The sequence below is a fragment of the Haliotis rubra genome, unplaced genomic scaffold (assembly GCF_003918875.1).
Source record: "Haliotis rubra isolate DU_JTF1 unplaced genomic scaffold, ASM391887v1 Scf372, whole genome shotgun sequence".
In the NCBI taxonomy this organism is placed as follows: Eukaryota; Metazoa; Mollusca; class Gastropoda; order Lepetellida; family Haliotidae; genus Haliotis; species Haliotis rubra.
Window position 1 is genome coordinate 290,463 of NW_025767049.1, and position 23,478 is coordinate 313,940.

Here is a 23,478-nt window from a genome sequence, read left to right on the forward strand (position 1 = left end):
TTTTATTAACATCTTATAGCGTCTCCTATGTATGTAAGGGGAGAATGTGTTATAGTTTGCTACATCAGTCGTAATGTACAGTAATAGCATTCCTCATAGGTAGTGTCTCTTCCATTACGACAGTGGAAATGAATTTGTCCCAATTTGATGAATTTTGTACGGTGGGGATGCAGAGGATGAATGTTCATCATGAAGGAGAGGTATGACTTCTTGGACTCATTTACATAGTGCTAGCTGAGGCAGCTGATGGGACAAATATCTGGAGGAAGAAGAGGGGTTGGGGCAGTTACCATGTGACTCGTGCATTAATCAGGATGGAAACATTCAATCTGTATATATATTTATCCAGGTTTGAATAGATCTTCAGCAAACCATGCTTGTCATAAGAGCAGACTGATGGGATCAGGTGGTCAGACTCACTGATATCCCAATTGCATAAATTGATGCTCATAATCTTAATCACTGGATTGTCTGGTCTAAACTTGATTATTTAAACAAACTGCCACCATATAGCTACAGTCCTGCTGCATGTGGCATTAAACAACAAAACATACAATCTGCCAATCGACAGTCTGACTCTGAGGAAGGTAGAGCTAAAAGGGGACAAGTCCTACCCCTATATCATTGCCGCAGCCCTCCCCCTGACCTACCTGGCCTGGAGGCAGGAGTTGGAGGAGGTGCACCAGGTAGTTACAGACGCTGATGTATGCCAGTCTGTGCTGGGCCAGGTCACTGGGACCTTCCTCCTGGACATTGTGGTGTCCGAGATAGTGGAACGACAACAAATCGCCAATCACATTCAAGCAGTCTGTCAACTTCTCCACCTAAACAAAACAGTTATATACACAATCTGAACCAAACACATATGACAAGTCTGGTCTATTCTGCATGCAGCCTTTATTGGCATAATGAACACTGACAGACATAATAGCATACAGGGTACACAACCAGTCTGATCAAACTAACTTCAACACCAACATTCTGCCCCTGCAGCAAAATGGGTGAGTGAGTGAGTGAGTGAGTTTAGTTTTACGCCGCACTCAGCACTATTCCAGCTATATGGCGGCGGTCTGAAAATAATCGAGTCTGGACCAGACAATCCAGTGATCAACAGCATGAGCATCGATCTGCGCAACTGGGAACCAATGACATGTGTCAACCAAGTCAGCGAGCCTGACCACCCGATCCCGTTAGTCGCCTTTTACGACAAGCATAGTCGCCTTTTGTGGCAAGCATGGGTTGCTGAAGACCTTCTCTACCCCGGATCTTCACAGGTCTTGCAGCACAATGGCTAGAGGGTAGGCCAGGAGTCACAGAAATCTCTGACATTGGGCCACTGTAGACTTCTCTGTCGCAGTCTTCTACCAAGTATTGAGCATTTATGACAGCCTGTACCCTCCTACCGTATATGACCGTCTATAAGCCGAATTTTGAGGACCAAAAAAAGCAGTCTGTAGAAGGGGGTCGTCTTATCCACGCTTTCGTCAAACTTTTTTCCAGGGGTAAGAAAACAACATCGTATCACTTCGCGTGAACAAACAACAGAAGACGACTTTGTCAGTAGAGACGTCAAATTTGCAATTAAACATCACTAGACAAGATTATTTACCTTTTAAGTTATAAGTTGTTTTTGCTGGGCATTGTATTATTTCCAGGGATTAAGATTACCGTGTGTATCTGAGCCGGAAATAGCAATCAGCTGTGCACATGTTTCCCGGCGATCAAGTTCAAACATGCACAATAATATAACGGGACGAATTCTGACGCAGTCGTCAGTAAAATATAATACAGAATACTATTATTTAACCCAAAGAAATATATCCTAGCATTGTGTAATTTGATTTACAGTTTTTATGTAAAATATATATAATCAACACTAAGGTTATACGGACCCTCATGAACGTGGTAAGCACATGGAATGGGGTAAAATACGGAAGCCATTTAAATTCACACATTTTTACCGATGTTACTGTAAACTAGCAGTCAGTATGGAAAACGAGGCGGTAAACAGTTCGTGATTGTTAAATGAGGTAAAATAAGCAAGCCAGTTTGTTGCTACAATAAATATGATATTTAGAGAAGCAAAATATATTATGCATTTTCTGTCAACTACACTTCGTTTCGATCCGTGAGTAGACACAATATATATGACTGTGAATTCTTTGAATAATGTGGACCAAAGATATAATTATTGGTAACTGCCAGTTGTCTGTGTTTGCCGCGATTAGGACCCCATCGCGGGGGATCGACTTATGCACAAAACATACCATTTTGACACTGATTTTAAGGGTCAAGTTTGGGGGTCGTCTTATCCATGGGGTCGTCTTATAGACGGTCATATACGGTACACATCACGTTTCACTGATGTGATATGATCTGATATATGATAAGCCAATTCCTTCTTTAATTTCTTTGAGTCTTGTAAGCTTCGTTTATCCCATATACTAATTAAAGTTGAATGATACATCCTTCCCGGCTGACCAACAGCTTTAAAACATGGTACCTTTGTATTTGGAACAGTCACAATTATCAGATTGTCCACGTTTACGTACCACTTCCCTTGATGGTTGCGATGTCTCGCTCCACACATGCGATGTCACAACTTGTTGCAGCAGGTCCGACACTGCATACAGCAGCTGCATCCCCTGCACCACCACAGCCTCATTCTGAGTTTGCAGCACAGGCAGCGCGCCCTCTGCAGGGAGATGACACAGAACTGGGGCAGAGTTATCTGATGGTACTGCAGGATGTGACTATCATCAGCATCTGTCTCCTCTCTCAGTTGACCTATGTCAGGGTCAAGGCCAAGGCTAGAGGCTCCAGACACAGTTCTGAGGATAAACAAAATCAAAACTACATACAAACTTTGTGTTTGTTATTTAACATATAAACCCAATTTGATTAGTGTTTTAATTCTATCATGTTGGGTCACTGTGGGAGAAACATCCAAAATGAAGCAGGTCTGACTGACAGACATAATAGCATACAGGGTACACAACCAGTCTGATCAAACTAACTTCAACACCAACATTCTGCCCTGCAGCACAATGGCTAGAGGGTAGGCCAGGAGTCACAGAAATCTCTGACATTGGGCCACTGTAGACTTCTCTGTCGCAGTCTTCTACCAAGTATTGAGCAACTATGACAACCTGTACCCTCCTACACATCACATTGACCTGATCTCCAGTCCCACACATATGGCCCTGACAGACAAAGGGATATCATCAGGGCAAATCTGGGAATTCACACTTCTAATGGAGTGAATGAGTTGGGTTTTACACCGTTTTTAGAAATATTCCAGCAATATCAGGGCGGGAACACCAGAAATGGGCTTCACACAGTGTACCCATGTGGAGAATCGAACCCAGTGCTTCGACGTGACAAACGAGCACTTTAACCACTAAGCCACCCCATATACCCACTTCTAATGGATGCACCACATTTAGCTAGCCCTCAGTCACTGATTTGAAAGATGGATAACGATATATTTTGTTTGTTAGTTATGTTGACAGTTTATGACAGCCAACCACCTGTAAAATATCAAGTCAGGAAGTGACCATAAAGTTGTTATTTTGAGTAATGATCCATGGCACCACATAGACCAAGACCACATCAAGTGTTATTACAGCGAATACAAGCTAAATGTGATGATAATAATGATAATTTTCAGATCAATATTCCATTTTTGTGCATAGACACAGCATCAAAGTGTAGAATTTCTAAAATCACTCTTCTGATTTTTAGTGACAACTCTAGTTACCCCATGCATTGTTAATTCTATCATCAGACTTCATCGGAGGTTAATTTGAGAATGCACCTGACATGGAAACTTTGGTGAATTGAGAATTCTCTATTTCATTGTTTCAACTAAAACACAAGAACAAAGTAATGCTGATATAAGGCATACTTCATGTAACCTTGGTAACAATCAAAATGGCCACAACCTGTTTGATGAGGTGGAGCTGTCCCCATCTCGCCCATCACCCCGATGCCGTGCAGCAGTCCAGCCAATCACAGATGGTCGTGTATCTGAGGAGTTTCCTGATTGGTTGGAGGAAGAGTTGGCAACATGGGAGAACGAAGATGAGGAAGAAGAACTGAAATCTAGAACACAGAACCAGGTCAACAAATAATCATCAACATTTTTTGAAAAACAAAGACAATTCTCAATGAAATCATATTTTACTCAGGTATAATACCACTTCACATTGCATGGTCAGGAGAACTTTCTTATCAGTCTATCAATGGTGAGGCTTTAATGTTTGATTGGAGTGAGCAAAGCACCTGTATATCTGTTCTATCCTGAAATGCCTGCAACCTTATCTTTACTGTTGTTAGGGAGTGGACGAGTGGGTAACAGAGTGAGTGAGTGAGTGAGTGAGTGAGTGAGTGAGTGAGTGAGTGAGTGAGAGAGAGAGAGAGAGAGAGATAGTGAGTGAGTGAGTGAGTGAGAGAGAGTGAGAGTGAGTGAGTGAGTGAGTGAGTGAGTGAGTGAGTGAGTGAGTGAGTGAGTGAGTGAGTGAGTGAGTGAGTGAGTGAGTGAGTGAGTGAGTGAGTGAGTGAGTGAGTGAGTGAGTGAGTGAGTGAGTGAGTGAGTGAGTGAGTGAGTGAGTGAGTGAGTGAGTGAGTGAGTGAGTGAGTGAGTGAGTGAGTGAGAGTGGTTTGCGACGCTGCTTCAAACAGTATTCCAGTTACATCACAGCATCTCTAACTGATGTGGAAGGAATGCCCAAGTGACGGGAAGTCTTAGACATTTAACACAGTGGTGAAACCCAGGAGCACAAGCACAGTGTTGACAAACCTAGAAACAGAGACCTTGAATTTTGATGAAGAGATACTAATGCAAACTGGTGGACGTACCCTGTTTTGGAGTGTAGAGGACTGGATCCTGGTAATATCGAAGTCGTGTATGGAGGCAACGACTGACATCTGTCAGAGTCCGCATGGCTCGCATCAGCAAGGCTGTGTTGTCCTCAGACTTGACACCCAGGAGTGACCACAGACTCTGTGGTGAGACAAGCAAGAGTTACCTCCCTTCACTTTAGGACACAGAAAGTCATGAGGCTCAAGCACTTAGTAAATTTAAGCAGTGAAGTGACACGAGAACTTTCATGCTAGGATGATTATGATACATGTTAATAAATTTGGATGCATACAAATCTGAGGTTCAGAACTAAAGCATGGCAAGTAAAATGTGAAACAGATGGCACTTGATACGTTTCTGCCTAAACCCCAGCATATATCTGTATGTTTTCTTGTTCGTTTGCTTGCTGCTTGTTTAACGCTGCACTCAGCTATATGACTGTGGACTGTAAACAATCGGGTCTGGACCAAACAATTCAGTGGTAGATATTCAATTGTGAGCAATGATCAATATATATCCTCAATCTAGGCCCCACATTCCGTTTACATTATTTGACTGCTTTATCTGTGAACTCAAACAAAGTGTATAGATCTCTCACATACTAACAATATAATCTGACTGACTGCCTACCTTGATGGCTGGTGAACTCAAACAAAGTATATAGATGTCTCACGTACTAACAATATCTTCTGACTGACTGCCTACCTTGATGGCTGGTGAACTCAAACAAAGTATATAGATGTGCCTACCTTGATGGCTGGTGAACTCAAACTAGAACTAACAATATCTTCTGACTGTCTGCCTACCTTGACGATCTGTGGTCTCTGCAGGAAGATTTCTGCAGGAAAGTCCTGCAGCACGACATCACTGAGGAACTCATACGCTGACATCAACATGGAGACATCCTTGCTCTGGAGGGAGCTGGTAAAACAGACAGCATTCATTACTTTCCAGTCAGAAAGGGACATCGGTACATGTCCACTGGTTCTTCATAACAAAAGAATTCATCTCTACAAGTAATGAATAAGACAGAAATCATCCAGGAACCAGTGCTTGTAAGACAGCCTTCTTTCTGGCATCTCAAACATCTGTGACATTAATGTTATAGAGTAAGATATCGCTGTACAGAGTTTAGGGAAGATGTTGATGTCGTGAATTTGAACAGGTAAATCAACATGAAAAACATTCTCTGAACATCGTGTGCGCACAAAATATCAATCTGTCTTGTTTAAGCAAGAAATGCTGTGTGACTTTGGTCCATTACAAGTGAGTATTACACTTCAGCCAACAATGAGCTCCTCACTTGTTGTAACATATGTTATATCTGGGATTACACTTTCTCATCTGGACTCAAACTAACAAAAGTACTAGATTTGGTATTTTACTCAGAAGTGTAATGCCAAATATAACATACGGTACATTTGATCAATTTCTAAATCCCATTGTGTAAACACTCACCTGCAGGTTGGAACAGTCTCCATTTTATTATAATAGTGAGTGAGTGAGTAAGTTCGGTATTAATCGCTTTTTGCGATATGCCAGCAATATCACAGCGGGGGACACCAGAAATCGGCTTCACACAATGTACCCATGTGGGGAATCGAAACCGGGTCTTCGGCGTGATGAACGAACGCTTTAACCACTAGGTTACCCCAACACCCCTTTTATTATAAGAACATGTAAATAATGTATCAAGTACTATTACACAAGTAAACAATCAGAATCTGTCACAAACATGAAATTTGATCACTGTTCTTTAACAGTGATAAAACAGGCAATCTTCTGCAACACCGGGAGGTAAAAAGCATGTCCTGGATGCGTTATGTTATTTAAACACCTTCCCAAGGCCTGATTCTAACTTACCTGTTGGTAGACTGGAGGACATGCTGGTCAGTTGGGGTCAGTGGTAACCATGGAAACACTGTTACACGAAGTCCAGCAGATCCTCCTGACAAGGAACAAATACCGGTACAGTCTAAACCAACTGGTTCAGTTTAGAGAACCATGCTAACAATGAAGTATCACCAAGTAGTTGGAAGACAGGATTGGAGCATTTTTCAACTGTTGGCATACATATGATATTACTCGACATACAGCAAGAGACAGGCGGGTATTGGAATATAGATTAGGTGTAACATGCATGAGTTATTAGATTCCAGTTTTATGAAACAAGTGAACTTCCTATGGTATCTGATTGAACAAAAGCTCAGGTGTAAAATAGGTTTTGAGAAATACAGGGGTACCCCTTGCCAGGTATGTCATACGTCAGGGGTACCACTAGCCAGGTGTGTCACAGGTCAGGGGTTAAACTAGCCAGGTGTGTCACAGATGTGGGGTTAAACTTGCCAGGTGTGTCACAGGTCAGGGTTAATACTAGCCAGGTGTGTCACAGGTCAGGGGTACTACTGGCCCGGTGTGTCACAGGTCAGGGGTACTACTGGCCATGTGTGTCACAGGTCAGGGGTACTACTGGCCAGGTGTGTCACAGGTCAGGGGTACTACTGGCCCGGTGTGTCACAGGTCAGGGGTACTACTAGCCAGGTGTGTCACAGGTCAGGGGTACTACTAGCCCGGTGTGTCACAGGTCAGGGGTACTACTAGCCAGGTGTGTCACAGGTCAGGGGTACTACTGGCCAGGTGTGTCACAGGTCAGGGGTACTACTGGCCAGGTGTGTCACAGGTCAGGGGTACTACTGGCCCGGTGTGTCACAGGTCAGGGGTACTACTGGCCCGGTGTGTCACAGGTCAGGGGTACCACTGGCTAGGTGTGTCACAAGTCAGGGGTACTACTAGCCCGGTGTGTCACAGGTCAGGGTTACCACTGGCCCGGTGTGTCACAGGTCAGGGGTACTACTAGCCAGGTGTGTCACAGGTCAGGGGTACCACTAGCCCGGTGTGTTACAGGTCAGGGGTACTACTAGCCAGGTGTGTCACTTGTCAGGGTTACCACTAGCCAGGTATGTCACAGGTCAGGGGTACTACTAGCCCGGTGTGTCACAGGTAAGGGGTACTACTAGCCAGGTGTGTCACAGGTCAGGGGTACTACTAGCCCGGTGTGTCACAGGTCAGGGGTACTACTAGCCAGGTGTGTCACAGGTCAGGGGTACTACTGGCCAGGTGTGTCACAGGTCAGGGTTACCACTGGCCAGGTGTGTCACAGGTCAGGGGTACTACTAGCCCGGTGTGTCACAGGTCAGGGGTACTACTAGCCAGGTGTGTCACTTGTCAGGGTTACCACTAGCCAGGTATGTCACAGGTCAGGGGTACTACTGGCCCGGTGTGTCACAGGTCAGGGGTACTACTAGCCAGGTGTGTCACAGGTCAGGGGTACTACTAGCCAGGTGTGTCACAGGTCAGGGGTACTACTGGCCCGGTGTGTCACAGGTCAGGGGTACCACTAGCCCGGTGTGTCACAGGTCAGGGGTACTACTGGCCAGGTGTGTCACAGGTCAGGGGTACTACTAGCTAGGTGTGTGACAGATAAGGAGTAACACAGACCAGGACTCAGATAGATTAAGAGTAACAGATTATACAGTATTAAATCATCCATACTTTAGCTTAAGTTGAAGTAGATAGGGTTAATACATGGTGATTAAGATATTGCATGTCATCAGGTCCTAGTTGTTTAGATGGATAACGATTTGAGTGATCCCAACATGGTTACAGATTGATGTATGATAGCTTAACCACTAGGCTTCTCTACAACTCCTCCATTCCTATTTAAACAACATTGACATTCAGACATGTACTTATTGACCAGCATCATATACTCACCAGGTTCATATTTGGCTAGAGGTGGATCCAGCTCTTCCTCAGGTAAACTTGTAAAATAGCCTGTTGTTGGATCACCATAGCAGCCAAGTCTCTCTGCATTTGGCAGGGATGTTGTCATAGAGACCTGACCAAATGACCTTGGAGTGGCTGACATCTGATTGGTCCGAGTGCTCTCATCAATGGTGGTTATGGTCTGGCTCAAGCCTTCAAACAAACAGGGGAGTGAATTAACTCATAGTGTGCAAGCTTCATCCTGAAAATATTATGAATTCCTATTACAATGAAAAAACCTAAGGCTTTAGCTTTCTTGCTTACTTTGTTTCACAGAACTTTGGAAAAAGGGGAGCATTAATTATCATTTTTGTATTATATGGGTATTTATATAGCGCTATAGTTCATCCCATCTACATGCACAATCAAAGCGCTTTGTTTTCCCTAGATCATTGGATGTCAATGTCAATGGCACAATGAAAATCATAATTTCAGTCTCAACTCCCTGGGGATCATACAACTCGTGCAGCCACTTGGTGCACCAAGTTAATGTGGCTTTCCCATCCTTACAAGGACAGCTGGGGGACACATAGTCTTACTGCATGTTGCTGTACCCGCAACAAGGTGTTTGCACGTATACATGTGGCCACCATCTGGTCATTTACCAACGGATTCGTAGGTTCTTTTAAGTGCACAGGGTTGTGTACTGTACACTAGGGGTTGTGACAACAGGGAAAGAGTCTGCACACAAAGTTGACTCCAAGGCTTTTACACCTGGTCACAGGTGGGCTCGATCCCGGACCCATTAACTCACTGTATCTTAGACACCTTAGACAGTTGGCCCACCACGCCCCAACAAGTATGTACAGTCCATAATTTAGTAGTTGAACATATACATGCAGACATATACTGGTCAAAAATTGTTAAGGATCGTGAATAATTTGGGAGATTTTGTTAGTAGTAAATATAGTGCACACAATTTCATGATATTCATAAAAATATTCATATTTTAGTTCAGTATATATATAGACAACCAGCTACGTGATGGCTAGTTCATGAATATCATAAAATATTTTATATTATTACATAATAAAGTATATTCACTTACCAGCGTCGGCAGGCTTGTGGTAGATACACTCAGGAGCATGAGCACTGGCCTTGACCTCTGGGAGGCGCATGGTGTGCTCCAGGATCTGATCAAGAACTGGTCGCTGACCAGGACTGGCATTTTCCCGAAACTGTGTGAGGAAGTCGACACCTCCAATGTCCTGGAGGATCTCTGCAGCAGCTGAGTGCTGGCAAACAACACACATGGATATATCAACTTTTCTTGATTATGTGCTCAAGGATGACATCAAAAAAATCTAAATTTCAGTGCAGTAATGTATAACAAATATTGAAAGCATCTCCCTCCTAATAGGTCCTGTGATCAATGGAACAAAAGCCATAACATCAGTCATGACAGTGTTGACATTCAATTATATTTCCAGTTTTGGAAATTGTAGTGACATTTGCCAAGTTTGATGACTTACAGGACACCATCAAATAGCTGGAATATTCCTGAACCAACAAGACACTCACACAGATGTTTGTATGTTGACCAGCATTAAACAAGACACACTCACACAGATGTTTGTATGTCGACCGTGATAAAACAACACACTCACACAGATGTTTGTATGTCGACCAGCATTAAACAACAACACACTCACACAGATGTTTGTATGTCGACCATGATAAAACAACACACACTCACAGTGATGTTTGTATGTCAACCATGATAAAACAACAACACACACTCACACAGATGTTTGTATGTCGACCATGATAAAACAACACACACTCACACAGATGTTTGTATGTCGACCATGATAAAACAACACACACTCACACAGATGTTTGTATGTCGACCATGATAAAACAACAACACACACTCACAGTGATGTTTGTATGTAGACTAGCATTAGACAACACACACTCACACAGATGTTTGTATGTCGACCATGATAAAACAACAACACACAGTCACACAGATGTTTGTATGCCGACCATGATAAAACAACACACACTCACAGTGATGTTTGTATGTAGACTAGCATTAGACAACACACACTCACACATGTTTGTATGTCGACCGTGATAAAACAACAACACACTCACACAGATGTTTGTATGTCAGACTTTCATTAAACAACACACACAATCTAGGGCTGCAACTTATTCAGTTCGATTCATCAAAAATAAGGTGTCAGATTCGATTTTCGATGAATCGAACCGTATCACTATTTCAATTCAATATTTGAATACCTATTTAAATTATTTCCACACAGCCAGATCGAAATTTTGACTCCAACTCGAACTGTTTCAAGCACTGAAATAAGGCGGAACGTGTTTGCTTGATGCCACGCTAATTATGCAAAGAGAATTGTTGTTAGTAAACATCGCCAAGTTGACAACGGATTTCACGCAAAAAAACCTAACTCAGTGTTAAATGAAATCTGATGTTTTACTTGCATGAAGAATCAAATCGAAAATAATCGAATCAAGGGTCCAATATTGAAAATCAAATCAAATCGAGGTCAAGGTGAATCATTGCAGCCCAAACACACTCACACAGATGTTTGTATGAGCACACAGTCTGCATGCAGTGATGTGCATAACTTTTTCCACAGAAGTACTGAATAAGGAAGAACTGCTTTCCATACAATTACCTGCGACAGTCTGCTTAGCAAACCAAGGACATCAGCTGCCTTCGGGCAAGATGAGAAATTGAACCATTCCAGCAGTCGGATGAAGAGATGCCGCTCATTGACAAGATCTGCATCACATATCAATTTATGCTCCAATTTAGACAGGATATTTTCCAGTGCTCTCACGCGGATCTCTTCAAGGTTGTGACCTGTATGTATAAACAAACAGAAATGTTGACACCATCATGCCAAGACAATATTCATGACATTAAAAAGTGGGATGCATATCAAACTGTATTTAACAAAAAATAGCACAACCAAATATACCTGTGAGTGAGTGAGTGAGTTGAGTTTTACGCCACACTCAACAAAATTTCAAATATGTGGTGGAGGTCTGTAAATAATCGAGTCTGGACCAGACAATCCAGTGATCAACGGCATGAGTATCGATCTGCGCAATTGGGAACCAATGACATGTGTCAACCAAGTCAGCGAGCCTGACCACCCGATCCCGTTAGTCATAATATACCTGTTAACCATGGCAATCATGTTATGACACAGGTGCAGACATGTGAGGTGACAACGTTCCTAAATATTGCTTTTCAGATGCCTTGATTAAAAATCATTGAAAAGTGAGAAAGAAATACATTAAAAGCAAGCAAACTGACATGTCCTGGATATATAGATTAGAAAAGAGACACCATACAACAGAATTCACTATTCCTGTATCGATATGGGCATCATTCTAATACTGACTTTAACTCACATGTGTACCAGGCTTTTACCTTGGCTTAGAAAAATGGGAAACTCAGAGGACCCCCATCAATAACTTTTACGGGTCCTCACTGGTGATATGAGGGTCATGTCTCTGACTGTGTAAACTAACAGTGTAATGTACTGTGCCCACAGATGATTACTTCAGAGCCTGGAATGAATCAGTGATCATGAGGACAGTGGTCATGACTGAGTGAGTGAGTGAGTTTGGTTTTACGCGCTTTTAGCAATATTCCAGCAATATCATGGCGGGGGACACCAGAAATGGGCTTCACACATTGTACCCATTTGGGGAATCGAACCCGGGTTTTCAGCGTGACGAGCGAACGCTTTAACCACTAGGCTACCCCACCGCCCCAGTCATGACTGATGGGTGAAACAACAGACACAGATAACTAGTCTTGATGTGCTGTAGGTACTCTCTCTGTACTTTTGTGTGTCTTTCTAGACACAGTATTTGGGGTTTAATGCCTCCATCACACAAAACCTTGTATACCATAAGGTACTTATAAGGGTTTAGGCAGCGTTCGAAATACCTACCTGCCCAACCGCCCACACAGGTTATTTTCAACTCGGACTGCCAGATTCCCAAATTCACATACCCGACAGTCGGGTTAAAGTTTAGACATGTATATGAAGATATTTTGTTGGCAGGTAAGTTTTGGTCAGGCTGGCAAGTTTTACATCTAACCAACCCTGTGATCTGGCTGAATTTTTTGGGAGTTTCATACCCTGGTTTAGGGTGTACAAAACAGGCCTTTTAATGATGTTGTGATGCACTAGAGAGCAACTTAACACTGGTTATTTATTACCAAATATTAGCATGATTAATCTTTAAAGACATGTCCCCATGTCTATCATTGTATCTTTTAACGTTGAGAATTTTTACTAAAACACATGTAGTAGACAGGTCTGTGTGGTTGACAATTTCTCTTGCCAGTGGTTTCTTACTTTAATCATGAACTTTGCTGTATATCTGGCCATCCACAATAACATTAAACATGCAACATGTTGTAGCTGCAGTGACCATTACCAAAATGACTATGATTACAGGTACTGCGTTTAAATTTTAACATTTCAAGATGAAAGTATCATTTCCATCTTTGCTGATGAAGTCATACTGGCAATATTATGTCGGTTCAGACTGCAAGCACTAGATTGTGTTTCTCAGACATTAAAATAACGGGGGCAGTCTGGATCTTTTGTCAGTGATAAAACTGTATTTATGTCACTGTTCAAAGATTATTTTTTTATCTGGAGACAAATTAAAAGTTTTACGTACAACTAGGGCTGCAATGAATACACTATGTGGCGAATATGATGCGTATCATGAATATTGGATAACGAATACGAATAATTATTCACGAATACAATATTGTAGTTAAGTGATTGATGTACAGTATGGAACAGACATGTTGACAGTGTTAATTTGTCACAGCAATAACCAGTGATCTCATGACACTCAAATGTGGTATGTAATAGTTATAATCGACAGTACCATGTGCAGTCTTGGCAAACTAACATGACTTGCACTACTGCAATGCTAGTACATGTTCTATTCTTGCATATCTCACTCTGGAAAGGACATAAGGGTTCAAGTAAAACATGCTCCCTTAAAAAAATCGTAAATATTCGTTAATATTCAGTTCTGGTGACCACGAATAACGAATTGAATTCATGAAGGGCTACGGTTCGATTCACCGAATATGCGATTGAATCGTTACAGCCTTACGTACAACACACATTGAGAATTTCAAACATAGCTAGACTGATCTTACATCAATGCATGTCAAAAGACCTCAAGCTGCTGTATTGGTTCGTCTTTCATTCAAAATGGCAGAGAAAAAAAACATGCAGAGTTTAAAATATTGATAATAAATGAGAAAGAATATTTCCTCTTTCTTTATCATATTTACATAACATTTATCACACAGATGTACGATCTGACTTATTTGCAAGATTATTTTTATATTATTAACATGGTACATTTGACAGAATAAACATGTAAGTGGTAGTGTTCTTGAACCCAAACAATTTATAGTGACTATTACTTTTCTGCAGTTGTTGGTGTACATGTTGAATACTGAAAGGAAGTATGATCTTCAAGCTGCAGTACATTCAGTACTTGGGAAGGAACATGAGCTGCAAACTTGATAATCAACTAAATTTGATTCAAATCACATTATCCAACAATAATAATCTGCCAAATATATTTTACACTGCCTCAGATTAAATTATTACCTCAACAATCAACTTTGAGAAACACTGCACACAGCAAGTCTAGAGTGTCTGATCAAGGAGCATGCACATTTAAATTGTTACGAAGTTCATCCATGGCAAAAGCTAACCTGCACACATAGCAACATTATGCTGAACAATACAGTCATAATGGAAAAGAACTTTCTGAAAATATTTGCCATTTATCATTTTTAGACATATGTTAGCATCATTTAAATCTGTAATTTTTCAAGTAAAATTGATATTTTTATACTTATCCTGACTCATGATCTTTTGCTTATCTCCCTTTTCCTTGCGAATGGTAGTGGAACACTTGAATCCCTTGAAGTTCCCGAAGCGGATGTAAAAATACACTCACCCACGAGTTACCTCCCTTTTCCCACGTAAACAGTCATGTGACCAGCCTTACTTGTCACTCTCTCTGCTGTGCAATCCAAAGTGTTTCCAGCGGGGAGGTTGGGAGGGCTTCTCGTCATGAGTCAGGATAAGTATAAATATATCAATTTTACTCGAAAAATTACATGTATTTTCTTATCCTGACTCATGATCTGTTGCTTATAGTGCTCTGGCAACAGAGTTACGTAACCTGTCTCTGGTTTTGTTGGCGGTCGAGAGTGAAGCAGGCGACTTTTTGGCAACTTTTAATCGCTTGGTATTAATTAACCACAAGTTTTTTAAGAATGAATTTGGTGTTCCGCATTGGACTAACCACAAATCTTTCATACGTAATTGTTAAAAGAGTACAAAAACACAAAGTTTATTTGTTCTGTAATGATATCATCTGTACGTCTGTTCAAGGATACTTGAAGGCGTTGTTAACCTTCAGCCCTGTATAAGGTCGCCTTGAGGTTTTCCAGTACTTGAGATATCGGCTTCATAGGTGATATCATATTGGAGTCGAAGTCATCAGCGTATATGCAGTACGTCTCTGTTGGGTTGGAGTGAGTGAGTGAACTACAATATCCACAGGCCATCTGCTACCGGGATAAGACCACAGCATCCGTGTAGATGAAGTGATTCCTTTCATCAAGTAGGTTGTCCGAAAGTGAACCTATACAGGTATAAGGTTTGTGCAGGTTGTAAACTGTAGAGATCGCACATGTTGTAGATCTTTTTGTTGAGTTTTAAACTCTGACAAAACCATCCGTTTTCAGCATTGCTTCATTTTATTCAGCCGTATGGTAACAGAGTCGACGTCAACATCCTGCCTGTTGATGTAAGGGTTTGTTAACCCTAGGGTTTGCGAACCCTGTAGATGTCTGCGTTGCTGTTATCTGTCTGTAGATCTGAGAGTTCTCGAACCTTGTAGATGTCTGCAGCTTTCTCAAAGATGTGCGTAGGTTATAAGGTACCTTCGATATAGGTTCAATCGGAGGAATAGTCACCGAGTCAAAGTCGTCATTACGCATCTTATAAGTGTAGACTTCATCTATATCCTTAGAAGGAGACTCCAAGTTCAAACCATTGGCTATCCAAGCTGTAACCTCTGAATCCGGGAAGACGAAGTCTGGTTATACACCAGTTATCTCCTGATCGGAAGAGCTATGCCTCTGCGAATCATCCTTCTGCAAACCTGTATCCCTTCTCGAACGTCTATCTTGAGAGTCCTCTCTTCGCTAACCTCTATCTGTGGATTCATCTCTTCGCGAACCTCTGTGACGTGAGCCTACTCTTCGCGAACCTCTGTCGCTAGATGTATCCCCTCCCGAACCTCTGTGATGTGAGCCTTCTCTTCGCGAACCTCTGTCTTGTGATGAGTGACTTCGCGAACGTCTGTGAGAGATAGGAGATCTCGATCTAGAGCGGCTAGGTGTAGGAGATGAATCCTTCGATGTTCTCGAACGTTGAGGGTTCGCAGATGTAGAGTGGTGAGTAGGCATGACATGTCTTCTATCCTCCTCCAAGATAACAGAGTCATCCGACTGTGGAGACCTTCGCAAAGGTGTACGTTCGCCAACGTAGTCTTGAGATGTAGTTCTATGTGGAGTAGGTTCGCACAGGTCAGCAGGTTCGTGCAGGTCTGTAGGTTTGCGCACAGTGTCAGTAGATGAGAGGCTTCGCCGAGCCTTCGCTTCTTCCTCGAACCTCCGTTCCATCATGGCCATCATCTGGTTGGTGAATTGTCTCATAATTTCACCCAGATCAAGTTCTGTGTTGATTGAAGCTGCTGCGGTGTAGAAGAAGCGGTCGCGAACGCTGATGAGTTGTGTGCCTCAACTTCACTCCGTTGAGAAGTTGGTGGCAGTTCGTCAAACAGCTGGCCTGCTGTGACCGTTGCAGGAGACGATCTAGTAGTCGTGGAAGTCGATTGAGTTGCTGATCTCGTAGGTACTTCGGGTAGAAGTAACGGGGATCATCAAAAAAACGTCTACTTCATGCAGAGATAATATCTCTTCGTTGAAGGATTTCTGATGCGTTGACTTACTAGGCCGCGTAGATTTACCCTTCGATCTGGTACCAGATGCTTTCTTCTGCGACGTAGAAGAAGACGTCTTTTTCTTAGCTTGAGTCGGAGTCAACTGCGTTGTAGACGATCTGTTCTTGGCCCCCATACCAACAGACTCAACGTACTCAACATAGCACCAGTATTATGAATCTCCGCAGTAGCAATCAACATACGGTTTGCAGGCTGATCTCCTGTTTTATCAGCTGTGACTTGAGATGACTTCCTCACCCGATCCATGGCAAGACTATAGATATAAGACAAATATTGATAAAATTGTAGATTTGATAAATCAACACGATAATACAGTGCAAGCTGGAAAAACATGGTTTTATGCACGAAAGGCATTGGGGGTGAGGATCAGCCATGAACAACCTGTGCCTGCAAACACTGCAAGATTTCATGAAATATAAACAAAGTTACATAGCGATGAAATTATGACACAAATACAAATAACTTGTACAAAATTTTTACATATAAATTATAATACATAGTAGTTATTGCCAAATCCATACACAGTGTAATTTGGAAGTATAGGACCTAAATAAAAAGGATATAATGCTGTATACGGGACTCCTGTGCTTGCCCAACCATCCACTTGGGCGAAAAGGGAGAGAGTGACAAGTAAGGCTGGTCACATGACTGTTTGTGCGGGAAAAGGGAGGTAACTCGTGAGTGAGTGTATTTTTACGTCCACTCCGGGAACTTCAAGGGATTCAAGTGTTCCACTACCGTTCGCAAGGAAAAGAGAGATAAGCAAAAGATCATGAGTCAGGATAAGAAAATATAATAGATTTTTATTTCCAGATCGTATCTTTCAAAGTTCCTCTTTCTACTCAGGATGTGCGTCAGGCTTTTGTTTCAGCCTTGTCACAATCAGGGGCCACATTTGTTAAAAAATCAAGTGCAATTAAAGTGCCCAGTGGTGTTAGAAAAATGGTATGTCTTTATAAGCACTTATCATATATAATATGCCCCAAAAGGATTGTTTTTATTTTCATCCAGTTTGGGTTAAAACTCATCACAGACATATGTACATTCCATGAGCTACAGACACCACATTTTGCAGCAAAGTGTGTATTTATTGAACAGACAAACTGAAACAAGATAACAACTAATGTTGAATATCAATAACACAACTACTTTTAAACTTGAAATAATTCTTACGGAATCTTGAAGGTCTGATATTTAGTTGTTCAGTGGTAATATATTTTGTGACAATACTGATGAATAACTCCCTCGACTAAAGCAAGAATAAGTTTCTGTGTGTTCGTCTTATATATGATGAAAAAAAAGAACTGTCATTTCAGTGATGAATTTGGTAGAGATTACATCTGCACAAAGCAGCGTCTGCAATCACATCATTTCCAACGACTCCATTATAGACAGTTACTAATTAACCAAATTGGAGAAGGGGGAGGGGGTGTGGTGTGTGTGTGTGCAGACCTGAGTAGTGAGTACTGACTGTAATCACTGATCATGTGCAAATCATATTCACCGAAAACCATGTCGGTCTGACAGTAACACTGAAGGCAATAATGTTTACACATACCGAGTTTACGAAAGAGTCCATGGAAGTCGATGTCTTGTCTCAATGTAGCCATTATATTACACAGAAGTCATTGGAGATCAACGAGTAATTTAGTTCCAAATATCACCGATCCGTGTCCAAACATGTTTTGAAAGATCCGCCATTATCAAAACATTGACTTTCGTATACTTACGACAAAGAGAGTTTTCAAAGGGGAGCAACTGTGTATCTTTTCCGGTGACATTTTACGTCCGACTCGAAAGTCCTCAGATTAAGTATCTGGAACAAATATATTCTAAAGTATAGGTCCAGACAAAATAAAAACAAGTGCAATGTACTGAAATGATTCTCTTTCAGTGGGGAGACCCTTTTATAGGATTATTGCTGCTTATTATTTATTTGACTAGATTGCTTCTGATCTTTTTTTACTTTTTAGTTATAATGAAAACAAAGATACTTAATGATGTAAGGAAGGATAACAATATAAGGATGAGCAACTTCTTTATTGCTGTGAGAGCGACGTTTCTTTGTAGGTTCTAACACCGTTATCAAGCAAGTGATGAATAGCATGAGGATAGAGGAGCATATATACAAATTAGAGGAGATGTTTATACAGTACATTAGGAGGTGGAGGTGAGGTGAAATTGGGTTTAACGTCGCACTTGAGAATATTTCGCTCATATGACGACGTGCATGCGTGTGTATGTGTGGCTGCTTGTACTAGCCCAGACTGAAGCTGGTTTTATAGTGCTATCCCACTGAGATACCATGCCGCAGTGAAGCATGAATACCCCACTCAGACACATTATACTGACTCCGAGCCGACCAGTCCTTGTTGTACCCATTAATGCCGAGCGCCAGGCAGGGACCAACAAGTACCATATTTTAACGTATTTTGGTATGACGCGGTCGGGGATCGCACCCGCGACCTGCCGCTCTCCGGACGGACGCTCTAACCACCACACCACGCAGGCGGTCAGGAGATTAGGAAGCCAGACACAATAGCAACACATGGACTTTGATAAAGGCGTTAATAAGTGAAGCCTGCAATATACACAAGGGGATAGCGAAGCCCGTAGTATACATAAACGGGGGGATTATCGGTGATGAGGATCTTTAATGAGTTGATAGTATGCAGGAGGTATGTAATAACCTTTGTCACGGTTAAAGAAATTACTTATTGATGTGTGGACATATGCGTTGACATGTTTTGTAAACTATTTTTCATGAGAAGTTACTTTGATTATCGTAACATCCAAACAGTTTGAAATTATAATGAGGAGATTGAACAAAATAGTCTTATTCATATTAGTTAATCAGTCTAAAATCCAATCTCATGTATGCGGCAATATGTATATTGAACTTTCAGTCAAAATGCACATCCTTAGTGAATCAGGCAGTATGCATACTAACATTTTTAGTGCGAGTGATATGTCTTGTCCTAATTTTTTTCGATTCATTTAGTTTTTTTCTTTTATCATTATAATTTCTTAATATATATATTTCTTTTCATTTTCTTTATTTTTATTTATTTCCATTTTTTTAAATCTTTAAAAAAACCTGTAACCGCTATCAGAATGCTATACATCTATACATGTAAACTGCTAGCAGGAATAAAAAACAAACAAAAAACACATTTTCAGTCAGTATACATGACAACAGATGTATCTGAGATATATCAAGACATCAGGGATGACACTCGCTTTTTCAAGAAGTTCTTCCCAATTACACAAATTGAAAGCCGCAAACATTTTCTCTAAATTGCTAGGTCATTTTTGAAAGGAGACATTTTAGTTTTTACACAGGAAGAGACGCCCGTGCTGCCTGTACTTGAGAGCCGTGTTTCCCTACTGTAAGACAGGGACTATTCAGTGTATGGTTTGTGAATCATTCATTCTGCAGCCACCTGAAGCGGCTAGAATCTTTAACAATAATATCTGATCTTTTTCAGGTAATTGAATGGGAGAGTACGTGCGTTATGTTGCTTTTAATATTTGGTGTATACTATTGTTGAAAATTATCAAGTCGATGTTAAAGATGATTTGATTTGAAGATTCTCTGCACCACATGAGGCGGAGACCTTTCTTCCGTCCAGCTACTCTTTGCAAGAAAATTACCTGCACAGTCACTTCTCGCAAGAAGGGCTAGAATTAATCTTCAGCAATTAATGCTTGTAAGAGGCGACTAACGGGATCGGGTGGTCAGGTTCACTGACTTGGTTGACACGTGTCATCGTATTCCAACTACGTATATCGATGCTCATGATACACTGGATTGTGTGTTCCAGACTCGATTGTTTACAGACCACTGTTATATAGCTGGAATGTTGTGAGTGCGGCGTAAACCTAAAAAAGCATTTATTATATTTATATATGTATTAGCAATGTTCCCTCACGCTAAAGATATCACAACAGCTGCCAGCGGTTCACCTGGACACAATGACGATAAATGCCTACAGTTTTCAAGTTTCAGATGTTCTATCTGTAGATGATATAGATATAAACATATTTTATTCATGAAATATTAACATGACATGAATATAGATTGGCACAACAAGCCAACGGCTTATGTGAGTGCTGCCCCATAAAATATACTCTCCCAAAAAAAGAAACGCATATAGGAATTTCAACTGTATTTGTATGTTTATTTTGAAACATCTTGTAGGCTTTATGAGTCAATGAAATATAGCGAAATTTCACACTGGGAATGCAGACTTATCAGTCTTTGGCACCAGCTCGAGGAAAGTCTGTTTGAGTGTCACATGGAGACGTGTGGTGGCGCTGAAGTCAATACCTCGTGTGACCACCGTGGGCATCCAGAACTGCTCGGCATCGCCTCGGCATCGAACGAATAAGTCTCAGAATATCGTGTTGCCCAATCGCAGCCCACTCTGCCTGTAGTGCCTGTGCGAGTTGCTGAAGTGTCTGGGGCTGAGGGTTACGGCGTCGCACCCATCTGTCCAGGGCATCCCACAGATTTAAGTCCGGTGATCTTGAGGGCGAGGGGAGCACATTGGTGTTGTGGTTCTGGAGCAAGTCTCTAGCGTGATGTGCTGTGTGGGGCCTGGCATTGTCCTGTTGAAACAACTCCCTCTGGCGATCAATGATTGGAAGGAGGTGTGGGCGTAGGATTTCGTCACAGTACCGTTGAGCTGTCAGGTTGCCCTGGATCATCACCAAATCACTTCTCCTACGGCAGGTGATCACCCACCACATCATAACACTTCCCCGACCGAATCTGTCCACCTGGGGAACGCAAGCGTCGGCGAAACGTTCACGTCGACGTCTGTATACCCGCATTCTTCCATCGCGTCGTTCCAATAGATATCGTGATTAATCACTGAACCAGATTCTACGCCAAATTCGGTAGGTTGCAGGCCTGAACGTTGGTGCACCATTGAACTCGATGTCGACGATGTTGTCGAAGCACAGGGCCAAAATAAGGTCTTCTGGCACGAAAACCAGCCTCTCTCAACCTGTTCCTGACAGTCTGTGCAGAAAGCCTCCTCAATCCGGGTATTTGTTGAGCGGTACTGGTCGCCGTAGCTGTTCGATGACGCAGGTGATGTACCCGGATGTAGCGATCCTGCGCCGCAGTGGTCGCTCGAGGTCGCCCACTAAGAGGGGCATCTGCTACCGCATTCTGCCGGCGATATCTCTTCCAGAGCCGTGAAATGGTGCTTTGGTGAACATTCATGCGTCGGGCAACTGCACGTTGAGACTGGTCAGCTTCAAACAAACCAATGGCGATATGACGGTTGGCCTCACTTAGACGTGGCATTTTGCGTTCGTCAACAATATTCCAAATACAGTGAATAATCGACAGACAGGATCAACCTTTTATACCCATCATTGAAGACTATCTGTTCCCCAACTTTCACGTGCATTGCATGTGAATTGTGTATTCTGTGACACTACACGCCGAAATTGAAAATCATGCTGTTAAATACGGGTATTTTACGGATGGTGCGTTTTGTTGTGATGTTTCAAAACATAAACACCATAGGACTCATAAACAGAGCAAAACCTTTTGTAAAATTAATGACGTTTTAATTCATGAAATTGCTATTTTCATGATGCGTTTCTTTTTTGGGAGAGTATATAATACAATACAATCAATAATTAATTTCAAACAATGTACAGAAGCAACTATTTCCACAAAGGCATGAAATGCATAATAACAGGAAAGAGTCTACACAATTACATTAAATGATTCGCTAGTTACAGTTTAGAATAATTTGAATCTATTTGAAAGTAGTATGTATTTGTGCACAGAGTCAAGAATAAGCTGATTTATGATGTTGCTTGAAGTTTGATTACCATGGAGAATTTAATTTAAGTCAAAACAATTAGTGTAGAAATAATTATCTGATCTTATTAAGTCATAACAAGGGCAAGAAGAGAAGTAATGGAGAGAATCTTCCAACGGATGTATGCACAATTCGGATTATTTGAAATATGTCTATCAAAACAATGAGCGTTCAAGTCACTACAACCCAACCTGAGGCGAGCATGAATTATTTGACAAAATCTTGATCCAGAGTTTTTATCGAAGAGAACATTTCCTTGTTTGGCCTGTAATCGTGTTTTGAACGAATTTACTGATTGTGAGTTAATTATTTCGGTTGGTAAATTGTTCCATAAACGTATGGTGTCTGGTAAAAAGGAGCGTGCATACGAGTCTGTATGGCAATGAGTTGTGCGAATACTATCAGTATTTCTCAAATTGTAAGAACTTAAAACTGAAACATGTTCTGGAATTAAATCAGATAAGTACTTTGGAGTAAGGTAATTATTCATTTCGTAGAATAAAGTAAGTTTTTTAATTTCTCTACGCTTAACTAATGGTATGATTAGATGTGATACGTCTCTATTAATGTGTGTGCTTTAAAATTCAGGTGGGATATGGAATAGGTTTAGTTACTGCGAATTAATTACCTGTCGTCTCAAATCTTGCTTACCTCATCGCAAAAATGTATTCTTTTATTTCTATTTTCTGTTGCATGCATACCTTGTGTTGGGACAATTAAAAGCCCATCAAAGAAGTAGGAACAATTGTCATTTATTAACATCCATAAAACATCGACTGAGGATACTGAGAAAGTAACTTATGCAGACAGATGGCGACTATTCATACTTGATGTTTCATGCATGCTTCCAGTCAATCATTTCGA

At 41.4% G+C, this 23,478-nt stretch overlaps 1 protein-coding gene across 1 annotated transcript in view; it reads right to left on the reverse strand.

Moving 5' to 3' along the window:
• Nucleotides 1–18,471, reverse strand: part of LOC124285993 (rotatin-like) — a 75,903-nt gene extending 57,432 nt beyond the window's left edge. The window contains 11 exon segments of the mRNA XM_046722309.1: nucleotides 651–824; nucleotides 2,553–2,690; nucleotides 2,693–2,831; nucleotides 3,945–4,104; nucleotides 4,861–5,005; nucleotides 5,671–5,785; nucleotides 6,728–6,812; nucleotides 8,639–8,842; nucleotides 9,738–9,924; nucleotides 11,341–11,528; nucleotides 18,327–18,471. Of these exon segments, the coding sequence (XP_046578265.1) occupies nucleotides 651–824; nucleotides 2,553–2,690; nucleotides 2,693–2,831; nucleotides 3,945–4,104; nucleotides 4,861–5,005; nucleotides 5,671–5,785; nucleotides 6,728–6,812; nucleotides 8,639–8,842; nucleotides 9,738–9,924; nucleotides 11,341–11,528; nucleotides 18,327–18,378 (1,587 nt within the window). The 5' untranslated portion in view covers nucleotides 18,379–18,471.
• Nucleotides 18,472–23,478: the final 5,007 nt, after the last annotated feature.